Source organism: Hyla sarda, chromosome 2 (assembly GCF_029499605.1).
Source record: "Hyla sarda isolate aHylSar1 chromosome 2, aHylSar1.hap1, whole genome shotgun sequence".
NCBI lineage: Eukaryota > Metazoa > Chordata > Amphibia > Anura > Hylidae > Hyla > Hyla sarda.
The window spans coordinates 87,453,554-87,475,057 of record NC_079190.1 but is presented as its reverse complement, the minus strand read 5'-3'; the positions used below and the strand labels follow the sequence as shown (position 1 = coordinate 87,475,057).

Here is a 21,504-nt window from a genome sequence, read left to right as displayed (position 1 = left end):
TCTTATTAAAAACAAACACAAATTAAAAATTCAAGAAAACAGACTAAAGCCATTTTTTATGTGTTTAAACTGTGCAAATGGCTATGTGGATCTAATGGAGGAAAGCATATATTGCAGTCTGTGATTATCTGTATGGCCGCCTGCCAACAGACATGTGTATGCAAATGTTTGTTGGCAGATCTATGAAGTTACTGCATTGTTTTTCTAGGTAACATTGACAATATCATATTCTGTGATGTTGCTGTTCTTGCTTGTGTTGGTGGGTCTACTATTCCTGTACAGATGGTACAGGCAGAGTCAGATATTGGAGAATCTCTCGGATAAATATGTCTTCATTACTGGATGTGACACTGGATTTGGAAACCTGCTGGCCAAGCAACTGGACAAACGTGGAATGAAGGTCCTGGCATCTTGCTTAACAAATGAAGGGGCTGAAAACCTGAAGAAGGAGACATCAAGTAGACTACAGACAGTAATTTTAGATATTACACAGAGTCAGAGTGTGAGTTCAGCTGCCAAGTTGGCCACTAATATTGTTGGAGATGAAGGTAAGATAAAATAAAGCTTTATTATATATAAATCTATAAAACTTTACAGTCAGAATGTACTATTGGTACAGCAGCAGTAGCACACATTTTATAAAGCATGCCGATAATTACTGACCTTTTTTTTTTTTTTTTTTTAAGAAAGAAGATGCACTCACAGTAAAACATGTATAGTAAAGAACTTTCTGTAGGTCCTGGAGGTCTGTAACAATAAGCCAAGGTGCATAGTGGAGGCTGAGTGATGTTTTACATGTATGGTCACATGCCTCTTCATATGCCGCCATGTCATGGACGAGAACACTGCAAAGACTGTGTTCTTGAATATTTGTGTGCGATCACTAAACAGAGGATGGAGCTGCAGTAATGAAGGCGGCATAGTGGCAAGTCAGAATTGGGGCTATGGGTGTCTGACCTGGAGCTTAAGCCCCTGTATACCCCCCAGTGGTGCCCATTGTAACAGTAACAAATCAAGCTGTGTGTAGTCTGCTCCTGCAGTCATATTCCCTTTCATCTCTCCCCTACCTTCTTCTTGCTGTAACTGTTCAATGTATGCAGGGGATTGCAGGTGACAAATGAATGAGAGCATGACTGCAGGATCGCACTGAACAGGTTTGGACAATCAATCAGACAAACTTTAGAATGTACATTTTATTATGTATCTGTTTATCATTCTTATTATTTTCATTTTTTTTTCCAGGTTTATGGGGCCTTGTGAACAATGCTGGTAGTGGATTGTCATTGGCTCCTAATTCGTGGCAAACAAAAGAAGATTTTGCTAAGGTGCTGGATGTAAATTTACTGGGTCCTTTTGATTTGACAGTGAACTTGTTGCCTCTTCTCATAAAAGCAAGAGGACGAATTGTTAATGTTTCTAGTTGTGCTGCGAGACTGTCCATCACTGGAGGAGGATATGGTCCATCTAAGTTTGGAGTTGAAGCATTATCTGACAGTCTCAGGTAAATTTCTAGTACATTATAAATTATTTAGGTTCAAAAGAATGATATGAGAGTTCAGACATAATGGTATAAATACATTATGAATTAACTAGTGGGATTTACTTTTTTGGGTTTAAAAGGACTCTTTAAGGCACCAGTATACCAATAATTTTAGTTCAAAGCTCAGCCCTTCTGGTCAAACTTGCCTTAAAGGCGTTATCCACCATAAGAGGATTTTAGTAAATACCTGGCAGACAGAAATGGACATGCTTAGGAAGGATCTGCGCTTGTCTTGGGGCTAAATGGCTATGTTGCGAGATTACCATTACATTGGGGCTAGCTTTTTGTGAACTTGTATTTCCGGTTTGACTTTTCTTTTTTTGACTACAAATCCCACAATTCCATTTTCCTCCCTCCCACACATCAGCCACCCCACCCATTGAAACATAAATGAGCTGCATCCATTCAAAAGACCTGTGGTTTTAAATCAGGGTGCCTACAGCTGTTGCATTAGTTGCAGATTGATCCCTCCACCCATTGAAGCAGACAGGCTCCCTGTCATCAGCTGACTAGTGAGTCAGGTCTCGGCCTCATTGCAATCTGGGAAAAATCAGACAACAGTCATTTTGTATGCTGTTAAAAATAAATATTGGGGTGAAAATCACAGAAGAATTGTGAGAAAACCATCACACACAGGTACAGACACTATATTATGAACTACACTAACTTTACAGCCCCCGTAACAGTCAAATAAAAAAAAAAATTCCTGGAAAACCCCTTTAGCGACGCAGGACGTAAAGGTATGTCCTGGTGATGTGGTACTTAACGCACCAGGATGTACATTTACGTCCTGAACATAACTGCGGGCATCGGAGCGATGCCGACATCATGCGCGGCAGGTCCCGGCCAGGGACCCGCCGGTTATGGCGGACACCCACGATCCCGCGGCTGTCCGCCATTAACCCCTCAGATACCGTGATCAATACAGATCACGGCATCTGCAGCATCGCGGTCACTTAACAGGATGATCGGATCTCCCGCAGCGCTGCCGCGGCGATCCGATCATCCTGCACGGCAGACGGAGGTCCCCTCACCTGCCTCCACTGCCTTACGGGAGTCTTCTGCTCTGATCTGCCTTCCCACAGACCAGAGCAGAAGATGACCGATAACCCTGATCAGTGCTGTGTCCTATACATAGCACTGAACAGGATTAGCAATCGAATGGCTGCTATAAATAGTCCCCTATGGGGACTATAAGAGTGTAAAAATAAAAGTAAAAAAAGTGAAAAAATAAAAAAATGTGAAAAACACCCTCCCCCAATAAAAACATAAATTGTCCCATTTTCCCTATTTTACCCCCAAAAAGTGTAAAAAAAAAAATAGATAAATAAAAAAATTTTTTATTTTATATACATATTTGGTATTGCCACGTGCGTAAATATCCGTACTATTAAAATAAAATGTAAATGATCCCGTATGGTGAACGATGTGAACGTAAAAAAAAAAAGTCCAAAATAGCTTCTTTTTTATAACATTTTATTCCAAAAAAAATGTATAAAAAATGTAATAAAAGTTTTGTATAAGCAAATATGGTATTAATAAAAGTACAGAACACTGCGCAAAAAATGAGCCCTCATACCACCGCTTATACGGAAAAGTGAAAAAGTTATAGGCCTTCAAAATAGGGGGATTTTAAACGTACTAATTTGGTTAAAAAGTTTGCGATTTTTTTTTTTTAAAGCGCAACAGTAATAGAAAAGTGTATAATCATAGGTATCATTTTAATCGTATTGACCCAGAGAATAAAAAACACATGTCATTATTACCATAAATTGTACGGCGTGAGAACAAAACCTTCCAAAATTTGCAAAATTGGGGTTTCCTTTTTAATTTCCCCACACAAATAGTATTTTTTTTGGTTGTGCCATACATTTTATGGTAGAGTGAGTGATGGCATTACAAAGGATAACTGGTCGCGCAATAAACAAGCCCTCATACTAGTCTGTGGATGAAAATATTAGAGTTATGATTTTTTGAAGGGGAGGAGGAAAAAACGAAAGCGTAAAAATCCAATAATTTATTTGCCTTGGCATCAGCTGCCCGACACTGGTTACATCCTCATCTGCCTCTGTAGATTAATGTGGATCATGTGGATAAGTGACACTGACCACATCTTTATTTTTTCTTTCTAAATTTGTGGTAGATTCATTCTTTTGTTCTGTTGATGTATGCTGCTGTGTATGGATGTGAAGCAAATAAAGCTGGTTAACCTCTAAAGGACTAAGCCCATTTGGACCTTAAAGGGGTATTCCAAGCAAAACCTTTTTTATATATATCAACTGGCTCCAGAAAGTTAAACAGATTTGTAAATTACTTCTATTAAAAAATCTTAATCCTTCCAATAGTTACAGAACCCAGAAAGATTATCAGAATTAGGGTTATTTTGTTTAGAAAAAAAGAAGGCTTGGATGGCCACATAAAAGCTATGTATAAATATTACCAACATCACAGCCACCTCAAGTGGGTGACAAAACTTATAGGCATAGTGCTGTGCAACAACCAAGGCCACTGCATAGTGGGTGATCCAACAGTTCGGCAGCCCCACTGCAGCCAGATTATCCCCCCCCACCTCCTGCTATACCACAGGCACTGCATCAAAGAACATTTCAAGCCTTCTAGCCACTATCTGTACATCATGGCATCCTCCCCAGCTATCATATGCAGACCTACCTCTCAAAACTTCAATCTACATCTTGTCCATCTTGACCTTTATCACTGCTAGAGCAATAGGAAAAGGAAGTGGCCTGGGAGGGAATGCTTAAAGGGGTACTCAAAAAAAAAAAAAAATATATATAAATATATATTCCACCAATCAACTGGTGCCAGAAAGTTAAACAGGTTTGTAAATTCCTATAATAAGTTCTTTTCTTTTTGAAATTCTTTTCTGTCTGACCACAATGCTCCCTACTGACACCTCTGTCATTTCAGGAACTGTCATTTCAGGAACTGTCCAGAGCAGGATAGATTTGCTATGGGGATTTGCTCCTGCTCTGGACAGTTCCTGACACAGAGGTGGCAGCAGAGAGCACTGTGATCAGACAGGAAGGAAATTGAAAAAGAAAATAACTTCCTCTGTAGCATACAGAAGCTGATAAGTCCTGGAAGGATTAAGATGTATGAATAGAAGTAATTTACAAATCTGTTTCACTTTCTGACACCAGTTGATAAAAAAAAAAAAACATTTCCACTGGAGTGCCCCTTTAAGTGTGCACGTTTCCCCGCCTTTTCTAAGGATCAGTGGGGGGTCTGTACACCCAGATCCCAATCAACCAAAACATTTGACGTTTTTGCTACACGTCAAAAGTTTTTCCTAATACCAGGGATACTTTTGACATGTTGCCCAGTCAAAAGTTTAGATCTCGGTTTTGAGGCCCCCTTTGATCGTCAGTAATAGCTGTCAAAAGTGAGCTCTTCACTCCCCATCCAGACTAATGCAGGAAAAGAGTCCAATTTGATTGATCACCCAGGAGTGAAGAGTGCACTGCCGCACACCTCAGCCGTCTGTTACTGATGATCAGTGGTTCTTAGGACTGAGACCTGATGCAATAAAACATTTTGTCTCGATGACACGTCAAAGGTTTTTACAAATGACACTAATACATAAACTAAGAATGTAATGTGTGTTTTTGCATCTGTAGCCCATAAATGAGTCCACCTCTGAACATGACCCTGTAATCTGTTGATGTTCTGAATCACATCAAATATTACTGGTTAGAATCCTTAAGCAGTTTTATTACAACTATGATCAACTATAACTATGAAAGAGCCCATATCACAATTGCTTTACATACACTTTCAAAACTGTGTACAGTGATGTATTACAATACATAGAAGAGAGGAGGCGCCATAGCAAAGGTAAAAATGAGCCCCCTATTATGGTGTCTGTTTTTGTCTCCCAGGACAGAAAATAAAATTTTTGTCTTTGTAATCCATAACCTATTGGTTAATTCCCCCTCCTTGAATTTTTTGACAATGCAGATAACTGGAGAAGAGTTCTGCACAGATATTTACCAATAGAAAAAGGAATGGGACCAACAGTGGCTGGCCCCCTTTCTCCACGGACCTCTAGCAGCCACTTTGTCTGCCTTTAGGGTATATATGCCTTTACTGTTTTATAGAAGCTTAAAGGGGTACTCCAGTGCTCCAGCATTCTGAACCTTCTGTTTAGAACGTTCGAGACATAGGCTCTGATCATGATGTCACGGCAACGCCGCATGCCACTCCCCCTCTATTCAGGTCTATGGGAGGGGGGTAATGTCCGACATGAATGGAGGGGGTGGGGTGTAATGTCACAAGGGGGTGTGTCCGTGACATCACTACCACTGCCGCAGGAACCCGGCATTTGTTTAGAACGCTGGTGCTGTGGGTGCCAGAAAAATAAACAGATTTGTAAATTCAAATGTATGGAGAAGCAAAGAATGTCGCATTCACCGGTCTGGTTTATAGCTTCTTTATTGAAGGTACACCCGCTGACAATTCTTCAATAAAGAAGCTATAAACCGGACCGGTGAGTGCAACATTCTTTGCTTCTCCGTGCATTTGAATTGCCTTGCTCTACACTTGTCAGCACAGCAGCAGGTCCCGCCCGGGGTTCCCATCCCATCATCCTCATTTACATTCACACTCGGTCCACATGCATTGAGCTGCAGTTGTATTCCTGTTTGAAGTGCTGGCCATTTTCTTTCTTCCACATACTGTAGATTTGTAAATTACTTCTATTTAAAAATCTTGATCTTTCATTACTTATCAGCTGCTGTATGCACCACAGGAAGTTCTTTTCTTTTCGAATTTCCTTTCTGTCTGACCACAGTGCTCTATGCTGACACCTCTGTCCATGTCAGGAACTGTCCAGCACAGTATAGGTTTGCTATGGGGATTCGCTCCTACTCTGGAAACTTCCTAAAATGGACAGAGGTGTCAGCAGAGAACCCTGTGGTTAGACAGAAAGGAAATTCAAAAAGAAAATAATTTCCTGTGGATCATATAACAGCTGATAAGAACTGGAGGGATAAAGATTTTTCAATGGAAGTAATTGACAAATTTGTTTAACTTTCTGACACTAGTTGATTTAAAAAAAAATATTTTCCGGTGAAGTACCCCTTAAAGTATATAACCTTAGATAGGTCTCACATGCTTTATATCTTCTATGCAGAAGGGAGCTTCATGACTTTGGAGTGAAGGTTTCAATAATCGAACCCGGTGCTTTCCAAACAAAAATGTGCACTAAAGAACCCCATCTAAAGAATCTGGAGCGTCTGTGGTCGAATGTCTCTTCACAAATGAAAGATTACTTTGGAGAACAATATTACCAGAAATGTGAGTCAATATATTAGGAGGAAATATTTCATTTCCAATCCTCTAGCTCTTAAAGTGATATACTGTATGCAAAATCAAATACACAAGAAAGGAATTTCCTACTGATATTTTGTGAGTCACATTTAAAGGTGTTGGTCAGGTTTAGAGATGAGATGACTTACAGTAAATTCGATTCGTCACAAACTTCTCGGCTCGGCGGTTGCTGACTTTTCCTGCATAAATTAGTTCAGCTTTCAGGTGCTCCGGTGGGCTGGAAAAGGTGGATACAGTCCTAGGAAAGAGTCTCCTAGGACTGTATCCACTTTTTCCAGCCCACCTGAGCACCTGAAAGCTGAACTAATTTATGCAGGAGAAGTAATCAACTGCCGAGCCGAGAAGTTTGTGACAAATCGAATTTACTGTAAGTTCGCTCATCTCTAGTCAGGTTGTCTGGCATTGCATCTCGGCTCCATTTGTTTTAGTGTAACTGGCATTGTTTTTGGAGGAGAGCAGCCATGTTTTTTTAATCCTGTATATACTGTGTAGATTTGGAAGGTAATCAAATTAAGTTATGTAATATGTTGTATATCTTATGTAAATCAATTATATTTGTTTTTCCTTATACAGATGCACAGGGCTTGGTTCATATTTTTAGCAGTGCCAGCCCAAAACTTCACCAGGTCACAGACTGCATGGAGCATGCCCTGACTGCTGTACATCCCTGGACCAGATATGCTCCTGGTCTGGACGCCAAGCTTTATTATATTCCTCTATCTTATGTACCTACTGTGTTATCTGATTATGAGCTGTGTAGATCATCACCAAAACCAGCACATTGTCTTATGTAATCACCTTTACTCCATTTCTCAAATAAAGACAGACCGCAATACCGCAATCAGACGTTGCAGGTCACTACTTGGCATAGCTTTCATGGAATCTTCTATTAATCACTTACTATTAATTTTTTCTATTACATCAACCTAAAGCATAGGTGTCTGCAGAGAGGGGGGGGGGGGGGTTGCTTGCCCCCTTCCCCACCACCCCTGCAAAATGCTCAGGGCAGCCATCAGGGGCTCAGGGCTGCCCCTTACACAGCTCTAGGCCTGCACTTACTGTATCACTGATAGGGCTGCCATCAAGGGGTACAGCCAGTACAGCAGTAAGGGGCGCTGGCTCCCAGAGGGCCCGGACCCTAGCTTGCACCCCCTTGCAGCAGCCAAGCACTGAAGCAGGAGATTGCTGGTAAAGTGGTCTCCTGCTCCCAGAAGCAGACTTATGGTCGAGCGCTGCCTGAGCCTTAGAGAGGGCCCGTTGCTGCCAGCAACATTTTTTCTGCACATCTGCGGCATGCGGGCCCCATAAAATCAGCACAGGGGCCGCACTGTCTGCCTGGAAAGAGAAGATCAGAGGAGGACAGCAGAGAGGAACGCCCCTCGCCTCACACTATTGGTGGAGCAGGGGCACATGGTTTGTGTTTTGTGCTCCACCACAGACCTTGCCATCAGCGATTGCAGGTTGGGATTAGTGGGGGGTAAATAGACACCATCTCCTGCAACAGCTGAGGCACCCTGGTTAGGAAACCAGGAGATAGTGTCTATTTACCTCCATCTTATTGTTTCTCAAACATGGTGCTTCCAGCTGTTGCAAAACTACAACTCACAGCATGTCCACACAGCCAAAGGCATCTATCTATCTCATATCTATCTATCTATATATCTATCTATCTCATATCTATTTATTTATCTATCTATCTCTCACATCTATTCAGAGCCGGCCTTAGGTGTTTAGGCGCCCTGTGCAAGCTAACTTTGTGCCCCCCCCATTACCCCATAAACATACACAAAGAGGAAAAAAAATCTTTGTAACAAATAGATAATTTAACTACAACTCCCAGCATTCCCTGGTTGGGAACCACTAGCATACACACACACACATAACAGGGACTACAACTCCCATCATTCCCTGGTTGGGCAACGCTAGCATACACACATAACAGGGACTACAACCCCAGCATTCCCTGGTTGGGAAACACTAGCATACATACACACACACACACACACACACACATACATACATACATACATACATACATACATAACAGGGACTACAACTCCCAGCATGTGACCCCCCCCCCACCCCCCCTTCTCACATAGAAATCATCCCCAGTCAGAGATTTATTCCCCAGTCCCTGCAGTGTATGAATCCCCAGCCCGTGTACTTTGTCATCCTGTTCAGTAAACACAGACAGAGCTCAGGGAGGAGATGAGGAGCACTGCTCTGGCTTCTTTCTCCCCGTGCAGACCTGTGTTCTCCGAGGGGAGGGGAGATGCGGGAGCCATGCTCCTCCTCTCTCCCCCTGCTCTGGCTTTTTTCTCCCTGTAAAGACCTTCGTCCTCCCAAGCTCGGGGAGATGAGGGAGGGGGCATGTACTCTCTCCCCGTGCAGACCTGCATCCTCCCGAGCTCAGGTAGGGGAGATGAGGTGTACCTCCTCTCTCCCCTTGCTCTGCCCTCCCCCAGCTCTAGCTTTGGAAATCTCCGGAGGGCTGGGGGAGGAGCGGATGCAAGTTTTCATGGGGGTGCAAATTTCCCCCCTCACGCCGGCTCTGTATCTATTTAACTAATTATTTATCTATCTTTCTCATATCTATCTATCTTTTTCATATCTATCTCCCTCTACCTGTGCCCCTACTCGCTTAGATGCTGGGACTAACTTCAGGTCGTATCTATTTATCTATCTATATATCTCATATTTGTGGTGACTGGGTGGTGCTGGTGATAGTGTAGGGTATATTGGTGTTAACCCTTAATTGTCGTGACGCCAGGGTGAGGTTTCCTCAATGTAATGATCCTACCGCCAACCGTCCCACAAACGGCAGGGAGAAATAACGGAATGTCCACAGCAGATTTTATGAAGTAAACTTGAAGTAACTTTACTGTATATTTTATGCAACGGCATGTAACAGAACAGTCTTTTTAGAGAGAGAGAACCGATATGTAGGTTCCTAATAGGTTTGCTGGGACTCCGGGATCAATGAGCTTTGATTGCTAGCCACTGTGCTACTATTTCTAGGAGATTTGAGTTTCTAGTAGTCAATTGGATTCAGTGATTTGAGCTTTGAATAACTCATGTTTAGTGGCTGCAGATTCTTAGGCTTTGGGCATAGCTTGAATTGATGATGCTGATGAGATGATTAGATGTGCTTAGCTTTATAATCCGGAACTAAGAGAGAGAATTTAGTGGCAGCAGCCCCTTATATATTAAGGGGGTGGGACAAAGCTCATTGGTCAGCATAACCTGTCAGTCCTGACCAATCAAATTATAAGCACCACGAAGATCCAGTTTGGAGAAAATCCTGGCATCTTGCAGCCAAACAACGCTGAGATGACGTTTTTTTACTGTAATTTTATTCAGCCCTCGGTAGCTGAGGCAAGGACGCAACGACCCATTCTTTTTCCACGAAGAAGAACCCGGCTCTGGCAGGAGAAGAGGATTTCCTGATGAATTCCTTCTGAAGATTCTCCTGGATGTAAGTTGACATGGCCTGGGTTTCAGGAACTGACAAGTGGGTAGATTCAGCCCCTGGGAGGTGTGGTGCCAGGCAGTAAATCAATGGGACAATCGTAAGGACAATGTGGAGGCAAGACTTCAGCTTGCTTTTCACTGAAGACATCAGCAAAGTCCTGGAGGAACTAAGGTAAAACTGGCAGAGGACTAGACGAAGATTTCAGCTTGGTCACATGTATATGTATACAGTGGTGGTCCAATCAAGCTGCAGAGCATGGAGTTGCAACCATGGCACGCAAAGCAATAGAGAAGTACAATGTGGGAGAACGTAGAAAGACAAGTTCTCCCTATGGGAGACTCCGACTTGCATAGATAATGGTTTTGTGCGATGTAGCAGGGTACAGTCCAGTCTTTGTCTATTGACTGTAGAGATATACAATGGTTTTAAGAGGCAGACACCGGCAGATGATACCTTAGGACTAGGGAGGCATCAATAATGTTTCCCACTGAGCCAGAGTCATGGAAAGCCAGAATGGGGATGATCTCTTTAGAAGGCAGAAGAAGCTGGACCGTCATATGTAAGCGTGGAGAGGTGTCTCCCACGAACCCTAGGTGTGAGCGTTTCCCGGTGGCTGTGGACGCAGAGGACAATCCTTAAGGAAGTGGTCTGCACTGGCGCAGTATAGACATAGATTTTTGGTTCGTCAGCGAGTTCTTTCCTGCTGGGTCAGGCGAGACCGATCCACTTGCATAGCCTACACTGTGGGAGGCAACATGAAAAGTTGCGGTGGTTGCTGGAAAACTGGTGCCAGATGAGGAAAGTGCCGAGATCGTGCAGAGTACAATACAAGAATATGGGTGCACTACTGTGGTAGATGTAAACAATACATTGGCTATCCCTCAACACTGATGTTAAAATTGAGACATTCGCCAGTGTATCCTTATATGAAGGACACGTGCAGAGAGCTTAATTATTCCAATACAACTCTGACGCCAGGGTCCGGAACCACATTGGCATACTCGCCCACAGTGGAGTTGCCCTGGGAAAGACTCAGCAAAGCCGTCTCAGCAGAGGAAGCTGGGGCAGGTTCTTCAAAGACAGTGCAAAATTCTGTCAGGAATGCCTGGAGATTGGTAGTGATAGCATCACTGCGATCTCACAGCGGAGTTGCCCAGGCTAAGGCCCTACCAGAAAGGAGACTGATGACGAAGGCTACCTTTGCTCCTTCGGTGGAGAACTGTGAGTTCAATGTGCATGGAGCACTGCGTCACGAAACCACGACAGGACTTGGGATCCCCCTCAAATTTTTCTGGGCATATAGCAACTGCTACATCATGGCAGATAGCTGGTTAAGCTACTGTGCTTTCTATGCTTTTTGCTGTGACTGAAGCGTCACGATAGAAGCAAGATCCATGCTGTCAGGCAGAGGAACCCCAGTGGTATCCATGGCCGGATCTTACTGTAACGGAGCTGGATGTGGATCCTCCACCTGTCTGGCAATGACTCGGACCGTATTGGGGAGCAGAGTCTAAGGTGCCGCTGGTCTTCCCCAGAGCTCACAGCAAGGCAGGATGGGCTTTCTGCAGCAGGCGACACCCAGGTCACTACCCCCAACACGGTTCGACCACACAGATGACTGGGCAAGGCGAGGTACCGAAGGAAGAGGCTGTAGTGTAGTCAACGTAGCAGACGGTCGCGGCAAAGGTTCGTAGTCAAAAAACATAGCAGGAAGGTCTGGATACACGGGTATGGCAAAACAGGCAATAGGGAGTGCTTTCTCTCAGGCAATAGGCACTGAAGATCCGGCAGGGGTGTGTGGGAGGTGCAACAACTTATAATGTGCTGTCAGGTGCTTTTTCTAATTATGAGCGTACTGGCCCTTTAAATTTCAAAGCTCCGGCACGAGTGTGCACTCTAAGGAACGGGGACGCGCGCACCAGAGCTGAGAGAATGAGAGTGCTGCAGGAGCGGGACGAGGTGACTGACGGCCGGGACTCGCATGCGGGTGCTTCCCATGATGCGAATCCCTGCCTCGCCGGCAGTCAGGGACACTGCGCTCATGGCCAGTGCATACCGCATACGTACATCTAAGTAGTGTACTAATTTGTACCTGTTAATCTGTCAACGGCCTACATACTGTAAAAAGACAGCCAATAGTACACACCTGCTGCTCTTCTAAACAAATACTGTTTTAAGCATAGTAAAGCGTATTGTTCTCCCCCTCATGTACAAAATTAGTTTGTCAGGCAGAGTAGTGCCAGGACGTGCACAGAGGAGTGGAAGAGGCCTAAATTCATCTGCACAGGCAGAGGTCACAGCAGAGTAGGGGTGTGTGGCAGCCGGAGTCACAGTGAGAGGTCTGAGCTCCCGGTGTCAGCTAGCAGTCGTGTCGCGACCAGCAACCCAGCAGCCATGATTGATCAGTTCACTCGGTCATCCACTTCATCCCAAGTGAGGTTCACTCGGTCATCCACTTTATCCCAAGGGACATCCGACACCCCCAGTCAATAGTCAGTGAGTTCCTCAGACTCAACCCTCAGTTGGCATGGCCTTCGTGCTGCTGCTGCAACCTCCAGGCTCTGTCATTGTGCTGCTCTATGGTCTCCTCATGCTAATGCTACCACCTCCAGGCTCTATAATTGTGCTGCTCTGTGGTCTCCTCATGCTGATGCTACCACCTCTAGGCTCTCTCATTGTGCTACCATGGATACTGCAAAATATAATTAAGAAATTCCTTGCAATAGGGTCACTTTCTGGACTCCTGATGCCACCTCCAGGCTGTGCCATTGTGCTACCATGTGACATGTGACTCCTTGTTAGATTTGGTCCTTTGTACCCACACGCTGGGGCCCGGGAAACTAAAACTTGGGAGTTAAAAGTTCAATTTCAAAATCCTCAATTTCAAAATCTTAAATTTCTATTTAAAATTCTTAAATTTTAATGGTCTCCTCATGTTTTTGCCATCTCCGGGCTGTGCCATTCAGCCACTATATGGTCTCCATATATTGACTGTGTATTGTAGGAAACATGTGGGTATCCTTGAGTTACTCTCCCAGCATTATTTCCATGTTGATACTAGACCAGTAATAAAAGGAATATTGCCAAGGACTAGTGTTGAGCGGCATAGGCCATATTCGAATTTGCGAATATTCGCGAATATATGGACGAATATTCGTCATATTCGCGAATATTCGCATATTCATAATATTCTCGTTTTATTTTCGCATATGCGAATATTCGCGTGTGCGAAAATTAACATATGCGAAAATTTGCATATACAAAAATTAGCATAAGTGAAAATTCGCATATGTGAACATTAGCATATGCAAATTTTCGCATATGCGAAAATTCGCACACCAATCTTACACAGTAGTATTAGAGCCTTCTTACACCATATAAGCTGGAAGGGATGATCACTGTGATGTGTACTGTGAAAAAAAAATAAAATTAAAAAAATTAAAATGAATATTCGTAATTACGAATATATAGCGCAATATTCGCGAATTCGCGAATATGCGATATTCGCGAATAAAATTCGAATTGCGAATATTCGCGAGCAACACTACCAAGGACTAGCAGAAACAGGGATAACTGAGGATACTGACCACTGGAATGTTGGAATTGATTGACTATCCCAGGTGGTAGATTTACCATTTTGAAGTTCCTCAGTTTCAGTAGGCTTTAAGTCATTCATTCTTTGTTGTGGTTCTTAAGTTGCAGAATTCCGATGAGCTAATGTCACTTGAACACACAATACTCATATTGTCATCTAATGAAGGATCCTTTTCTTCAGAGAACATATGTATCATTTTATTATTTTGAATTTCAGGTGCTATTCTGACAATTTCTGATTATAAAGGAATTTTGGAATCTGGGACACAGGTAAAAATAGGTATTTTTAAGCGTACTATAGCACATTTTTCTGCCCTCATAAGTGCATACAACATACCTACATCTCAGTAGTGTACTATTTTATATAATTTTTGTACCTTTTTAATCTGTCAAGGGTTTATATACTGTGAAAGGACAGCCAATAGTACACACCCGCTGCTGTTCTAGACAAATACTGTTTTAAGCGAAATGAAGCGTATTGTACTCTCATCATACACGCAATAAGTATGTCAGACAGAGTAGTGAAATTTCAATTACAAAATCCCTAATTTAAATTTCAAAATCATAAATTTCAATGGTCTCGTCATGCTGCTGCCAACTCCAGGCTGTGCCATTCAGACACTATATGGTCTCCTTATGCATCAGCCAACTCCAGGCTATGTCATTCAGGCAATATACGGTTTACTGATGCTGCTGGGTCTGGGAATAAAAATTTTGTTATGGTAGCACTACAGTCTAAACTTCAAACTTCATCTGTTTTTTCTTTGGAATTGTGAAGCCCTGGTGTCTACTCATGCTGCTGCCAACTCCAGGCTGTGCCATTCAGACACTATATGGTTTACTGATGCTGCTGGGCCTAGGCCTAAAAATGTTTTGATGGTAGCACTAGCTACAATAAATCTTCAATTTAAATTTCTAAATTCATCTTTTAATCTTAGGGATTGTAAAGCCCTAGTGTCTACTCATACTACTGCCGGCTCCAGGCTGTGTCATTTAGCCACTATATGGTCTCATCATGCTGCCAACACCTCCACGCTGTGTCATTCAGCCACTATATGTCTCCTCATGCTTCAGCCTCATCCAAGCTGTCATTCAGCCACTATATGGTCTCCTCATGCTGCCAACACCTCCACGCTGTGTCATTCAGCCACTATATGGTCTCCTCATGCTGCCAACACCTCCACGATGTGTCATTCAGCCCCTATATGGTCTCCTCATACTGATGCCACCTCCAGACACTGTCATTGTGCCGCTCTGTCGTCCATTAACAGTATGCGGATGTGTGCCAGAAGCAAGTTGCCGCAAGTCCCCCCCTCCCAGTCTGAACTGTGTCTAATAGAAAATCACATGACGAAAAAGTGTGCACCAGCAAAGTGTGTCATTCAAATGTGTTTTTGTGCTGGCGCTGAAAACGTAGAGGGTGGTTTGAAAATTACAGTATTGTTGGTGGTGAAGAAATCTGCAAAAGTTGGATTTACAATGTGCAAGATTAGAACAGAAGCCATGTTGCGCGCCAAAATGTCTGTTGTACCTACAAAGGTTAAAGATGTGTTGGAGAAGCGCACCAAAGGTTCCCGCCAGAGCCAGTGTCCTGCCCCCAGGTGTGGAAACAATGTTGTGGTGTCCAGCCCAAAATGGAACTTGAAAGGTATGCCCCTTGTTGCCATGGGGGCGGATGAAGAGGATGCACCACTTAGTCACTTCCGGTCCCAGGCCCCGCTGATGACGTCCTTCCGGATGGCAGCCATCTTGTCTATACCTGTTCAATAGTGTTGAACGCGAATATTGAATTAACGAATTTTTATCCCTAATATTGGCAATTCACGATTTTTCGAATATTTAGAATATAGCGAAATATATTAGTTATGACGAATATTGTTTTTTTTTCTTTTCTTTTTTTTTTTTACAGTACACATCACAATGATGTGTACTGTGTAAATAAATAGTGATCATCCCTCCCTGCTTCCAGCTTGTGGTCCAAAGAAGACAAATATGCGAAAATGTGTGAATATCGGCACTTCCAGAGGACACTGATCCCTCCCTTCTTTTAGCTTGTGGACCAATAAGAAGGATGCAAATACAGTTGTCAGAGGTTAGCAACATCCCTAGTAACCAATTGAAAAGTAGTTAGTTGAAATATATAATAGCGCATGCGCACTTTGCGCATTTCATTACGAATTTTGCATGGAATAAAAAGTGAACGAATATGAAAAATGTGCAAATATAGGACAAATAGTCGTCCATATATTTGCGAAATATCGCAAATTCGAATATAGCCTATGCCACTCATCGCTACTCTTCAGTCTACAGGAAGTGCTGACAGTGAGCAGGAAGATGGTGGGGTCCCAGTGATCCATGTGTGACGGGAGTCCCAAGATGGAAGCGGAGCCTGTTGCCGAGGGGACCAAAGCAGGAAGATCCCTGGACACAGCCGTGCCACGAATTCCGGTGAGGGCGCCCAGCTTCTGAGGTCCCGGTCAAGTACTCGCTGCTGCGCAGACTCTGCCAAAGCCTGCGAAATGTGAGTCGCTGAAACCGGGGGGCCCCTATATTCACCCTTTAGTGCTCAGCAGCGCCCCAAAAGACTCGCACCCTAGGGGGAAAGAACTAGAAGGGGGGGTCCCACCTAGTCCAGTCCAGGCCGCTGCAGCCCTACACTATGCATCTTAAAGGGCCAGTAGCCCACAAGTTAGCAAGGGCCCCAGTGATAAGAAGAAAACGGTGGGCTAAAATTAGAACACACGGCCAGCTCCGCTAAAAGATGAGGGAAATCCTCATCCGAGAGGTACAAGCAAATATCTTGAAGGAAGTTGTTAACAAACTGGTTGTAGGCAGCATAGGCCTAAACATTGAAAAGTCCTGGCAATCCACCTACCCTCTCTAAGATGCCTATGTCCATAAAATCAAGGTGATGACCCAATTGCTAGGGGGCCTAACCTGGCCCACACTAGCAGCCACAGAGCTGAGGCCGGGTCTACAGGCCTTCACAGACATACCCAAGGAGCCCACTGTAGCTCCACCATACTTGTCCAAGTCGACAGACCCCTTCGGTCTACTCCCTCCAAGTGTTAAAGGAGCAGTCGTCCAGAAGGAGTATCCTGATCCACCAGCAATGGATCCTAAATACCAAAGTCACTCCAGTCAACATTCCAGTACAGATGTGCCCAGACCTGAAATATATACACACTCAACAATTCTACATTTTTTTCTGGTTAAAGCTAATAGGGGGCAGTAAGTGTAAAAGCACTAAAAGACTTACGCACTAGATTGTTACGCTTATTTCTGGTGCAACCGTACTGGGGCGTATTAATCTAAAAAAAGTGAAATATATACGCACTCAGCAGTTCTCCATTTTTTCTGGTTAAAGCTAATAGGGGCAGTAAGTGTAAAAGCACTAAAAGACTTAAGCACTGGATTGTTGTGCTTATTTCTGCTGCAACCGTACTGGGACGTATTACAAAAAAATATAGTGAAATATATATGCACTCCGCTGTTGTACGTGTTTTCTGTTTCAAGTGTATAGTGGCCTGTTAGTGTAAAAGTAGGGATATATACACACACACAGGGGCATATTGCTCTATAAAAAGTAAAATGTTACGCTATGCGCTTCTGCCTCACACGCTGGCCATGAGCGCATGGTCCCCTTACCTTATGCTGCCGACAGGGCTGGAACTCACATTGCGGGATGCACTCGCATGCGAGCCCCAGTCCGTCACTCTCTGGGTGTTTCCCCTGCCTCTGCTTCCACCTCTCTGCTCCGGCGTGTGTGTACCCGTCCCTTAGGACGTGCGCGCGCTGGAGCTTTAAGATTTAAAGGGCCAGTACACTCATTAGTGTAACCACCTGTGTCTTGTTGATAAATTCCTTCACCCTCCTCAGTTCTCTGCTGGATCTTTGTTGCCTTGTGTCCTAGAGAAAGCGTTCCTTTGTATTGCCTTGCCGTGTACCAGATCTCCTGCTCTTGTGACCTTGACCTTGCTTCTCTGCCGCCTGCCTACTGAACTTCTGCTACGTCCCAACTACACTACTGTGCCACCTGCCCTGGCCTACAGCTATCCTGACTACGAGTTGTCTCATCCCTTCTGTGCTTCGTATCTCCTCAGCTGCCTGTGTGGTCGAGCCGTTGCCAGGGGTTGCGACCTGGGTATCGCCTGCAGCAGCAAGCCCATCCTGCTTTGCGGCGCGCTCTGGTGAAGACCAGCAGTACCTTAGACTCCGCTCCCTGGCACGATCCGAGTCATCTGCCACAAAGGTCCAGCGGATCCACATACACCGGAGTTCCTTTCATCAGAAACGTGAGTGTTACAGTAAGATCCGGCCATGGATCCCGTTAAGGAACCCCTGCCTGAAGTTTTGGATCTTTCCTCCATTGTGATACATCACTCACAGCAGTTGTCCCAACAGGCGCAGCAATTTTCTCAACTTGCAGCCATGATGCAACAGCTTTTGGCCTTGCAACAGCAGCAGGTACCACAATCTGGCCCACTCCCTCCTCCAGCTCCTGTAGTCTCTCCTGGCTCCCAGCTGCACCTGCCTTCCAAGTATGATGGGGATTCCAAGTCATGCAGAGGCTTTGTCACCCAGTGCTCCATGCACTTTCGACGGAGCGTATGAAGTTGGCCTTTGTCATTAGTCTACTTTCTGGAAAAGCCCTGGCTTGGGCTACACCCCTTTGTGACCGTGGTTATCCAGTATCCTCCAATTTGTCGGCATTCTTGGCCAAATTTCGCAGTGTCTTTGAGGAACCCGCACGTGCCTCTTCAGCTGAGACAGCGTTGCTGAATCTCTGTCAAGGAGATTCTACCGTTGGTGACTACGTGGTTCAGTTCTAGCCTCTGAACTTGCCTGGAATGAAGAGGCCTTGTGTGCTATATTTAAAAAAAGGACTGTCAAGCAGGTTTAAAGATGCCCTTGCAGCACGAGATCCTCCATCTTCTTTGTCTGAACTTTTTTTTTTTTTCAGAGTAAAAGGTTTTTTATTATTTTTCAAATAAGTCATAAAAATAACAGATAATCAATTCCAGTCAGTATGAGGAAAACATTCTATGGAATCATCAGAACAATAATGCAAGAGTGTATACGATTCCTCTCCAGATAAGTCGTAATGAGAACTGAGAGTCAGCGTCAGGGTAACAGCGTGGAAGACAAACTACAGACTGTATTATCTATTAAAGCTAATCTAGTCATCTATCAGGAGTATGTGTATTATGCAGGACATCGTTAAAAGAGTCAAGGTAGACACGTGACAACTAAATCTGTAGGATTGAGCAGATGGTACTGATTTATATAGGAGAGGATAATGATGTCAAATAGGAACAGCAGCACAAAGGGTAAAGGAGACAGAAAGGAGGAAATTTGGAGAAGAGAGAGAGGGAGAAGGTAAAGGAAGTGAAGACAGGTGGAAAGCATGAGTACTTACCCTTAGGACCAAGCGATCATGGTCCACCCCCAGCCTGCCAATGAGGGGCGGAGAGCTGACAGTGATAATGGATACTCAGATTTTAGGAACTCAAGTGCAAGGAGTCAAACTCCGGGGATGCCATGAATGAGAACCAGGGGCCCCATATAAATTGGTATTTGTCGTGATCTCGCTTCGAGTCCGCTAACAATTCCTCCATTCTACAGATCCGAGAAAGTTCCTGAAGGAAGGATGAGAAAGTGGGGGGCAGTGGTGTCTTCCACAGTCTTGGAATCACAGCGTGGGCTGCTATCAACATGAAGTGCAGTAAACGGGCTAAATGTTTGGGTAAGGAGCTAGGTAGAATGGATAAGAGAGTCAGTTCAGGGGTGTTCGGGAGTGAGCTGGAGACTAGCCGAGACATGAGATCAAGAACTGCAGTCCAATATCTGTCCAGTCTTGAGCACTTGAGCCAGATATGTGACAATGTCCCCCTTTCTTCGCCACATCTCCAACACACATCCGAGGACCCCGGGAAAAATACATGCTAACAAAGTTGGTACCAGATACCATCTGGTGAGGACCTTATAGTTGGTTTCATGAGCCCGACTCGAGACAGAAGACCTGTGACAGAGAAAGAAAGTGCTCTTCGCCAATCGACATCAGAAATCGGGTGCCCAATCTCTGCCTCCCAGGAGGAGCGGAAATGCAGTGGGGAAGAGGCAAAGTCATCCAGGAAAAGGGAGTATAGTGCACTCACCTGTCTGGTGGGTACAGATGTCGAGAGGCGCTCAAACTCCGTCAGAGGGCGGTGTAGTGAGAGCGACCCCTTATGAGCATGGTAGAAATGGGAGAGTTGTGCATATTGGAGGGTTTGGGTCGCTGTGACGGTAGGATCCTCTACTAGGTCCCTGAGAGGTTTTATGTTCGTTTCTGTCCGTAGGGAATGAGAAACCGTGCCATCAGACCTGTAGAATGAGAGAAAAGAGGGAGCGTGTAGTGCCTGTGGGAAACCGAATAGGGGGGTGAGCGGACCTCCAGGGGGCATTATAGGGGATCATTTCAGATAGGTGGAACGGGATCTGAGGATGGAGTGCATGATCGGCGGGGGTTCCTGAAGCTGCCACCATAGTGTGGTGGGGGATGTGATCCACAGGATGTGTCTGGGGTCACATCCAGATATCTCGGGTTCTAAGGACACTCATTGTTTGCTATCCACATTATGAAAATCATCCAGGACCCTGGTAAGGACCGTGGCTAAATAGTAAGAAATAATGTCAGGTAGGGCCAATCCTCCCTCTGCCTTTCGTCTGGTTACAATGGTTCTGGCCAGTCTAGGTTGTTTATTATCCCACACAAATTGTGTCTGCAAAGAAGTAATCTCTTCGAAGAATGTGCGAAGTATGTGGGTTAGGACACTAGCAAAAAGATAAAGTACACGTGGCATGACATTCATTTTAAAAAACGTTTACCCTTCCTAACCATGAAATGTCATTACTGCCCCATCTGAGAAGGTCAGATTTCAAGACTTGAAGAAGAGGAGGGAAGTTTAGCTAAAATATGTCAGCTGGTTTGGCAGGAACTTGAACCCCCAGGTATGTCAGTGAGTGTGGTCGCCATTGGAAGGAATACGAAGAACGGAGCAATTGCACAATGGACATGGGGAGAGTTATATTAAGTGCTTCACTCTTGGAGGGATTTAATTTATAGTTACTGTGAGATGAAAAGGAGCAGATGGTAGCCATAAGGGAGGGTAGGGAGGTTACAGGTGAGGTGAGGAAAAGGAGGAGGTCATCAGCATAAGCCGAACATTTGCAATGGCACGAGGAGGTCTGGAGGCCCTTAATGTTCGGGTTCTGTCGTATGGCTACTTGAAGGTTTTTCATACATAACCCGTACAGGAGGGGAGAGGGGACAACCCTGCCTCGTGCCATTGCAGATGTCAAATGGAGAGGACAGTTGACCATTAATACGGATTTGGGCTTGAGGATGGGAATATAGTGCCATTATGCATGCCCTCATAATCTCGCCCAGCCCTATCTGAGAAAGGGTCACTTCTAAGAATCCCCAATCCACCCGATCAAATGCATTCTCAGCATCTAGCACGAGTAGGAACAGAGGAACTTTGCGATGACGCGCATTGTGGAGCAC

General features: G+C 44.5%; 1 protein-coding gene across 5 annotated transcripts in view; it reads left to right on the top strand.

Annotated features, from left to right (window-relative positions):
* Positions 1 to 7,745, top strand: part of LOC130358754 (retinol dehydrogenase 7-like) — a 36,252-nt gene extending 28,507 nt beyond the window's left edge. For 4 of the 5 annotated variants that reach the window (XM_056562496.1, XM_056562494.1, XM_056562492.1 and 1 more), the window contains exons 2-5: positions 209 to 548; positions 1,243 to 1,501; positions 6,693 to 6,856; positions 7,463 to 7,745. In XM_056562496.1, coding sequence (XP_056418471.1) covers positions 236 to 548; positions 1,243 to 1,501; positions 6,693 to 6,856; positions 7,463 to 7,683 — 957 coding nt within the window. In that variant the 5' untranslated portion in view covers positions 209 to 235 and the 3' untranslated portion in view covers positions 7,684 to 7,745. The remainder of the gene's footprint in view (positions 1 to 208; positions 549 to 1,242; positions 1,502 to 6,692; positions 6,857 to 7,462) is intronic. The other variant, XM_056562497.1, reaches the window with a different exon arrangement.
* Positions 7,746 to 21,504: the final 13,759 nt, after the last annotated feature.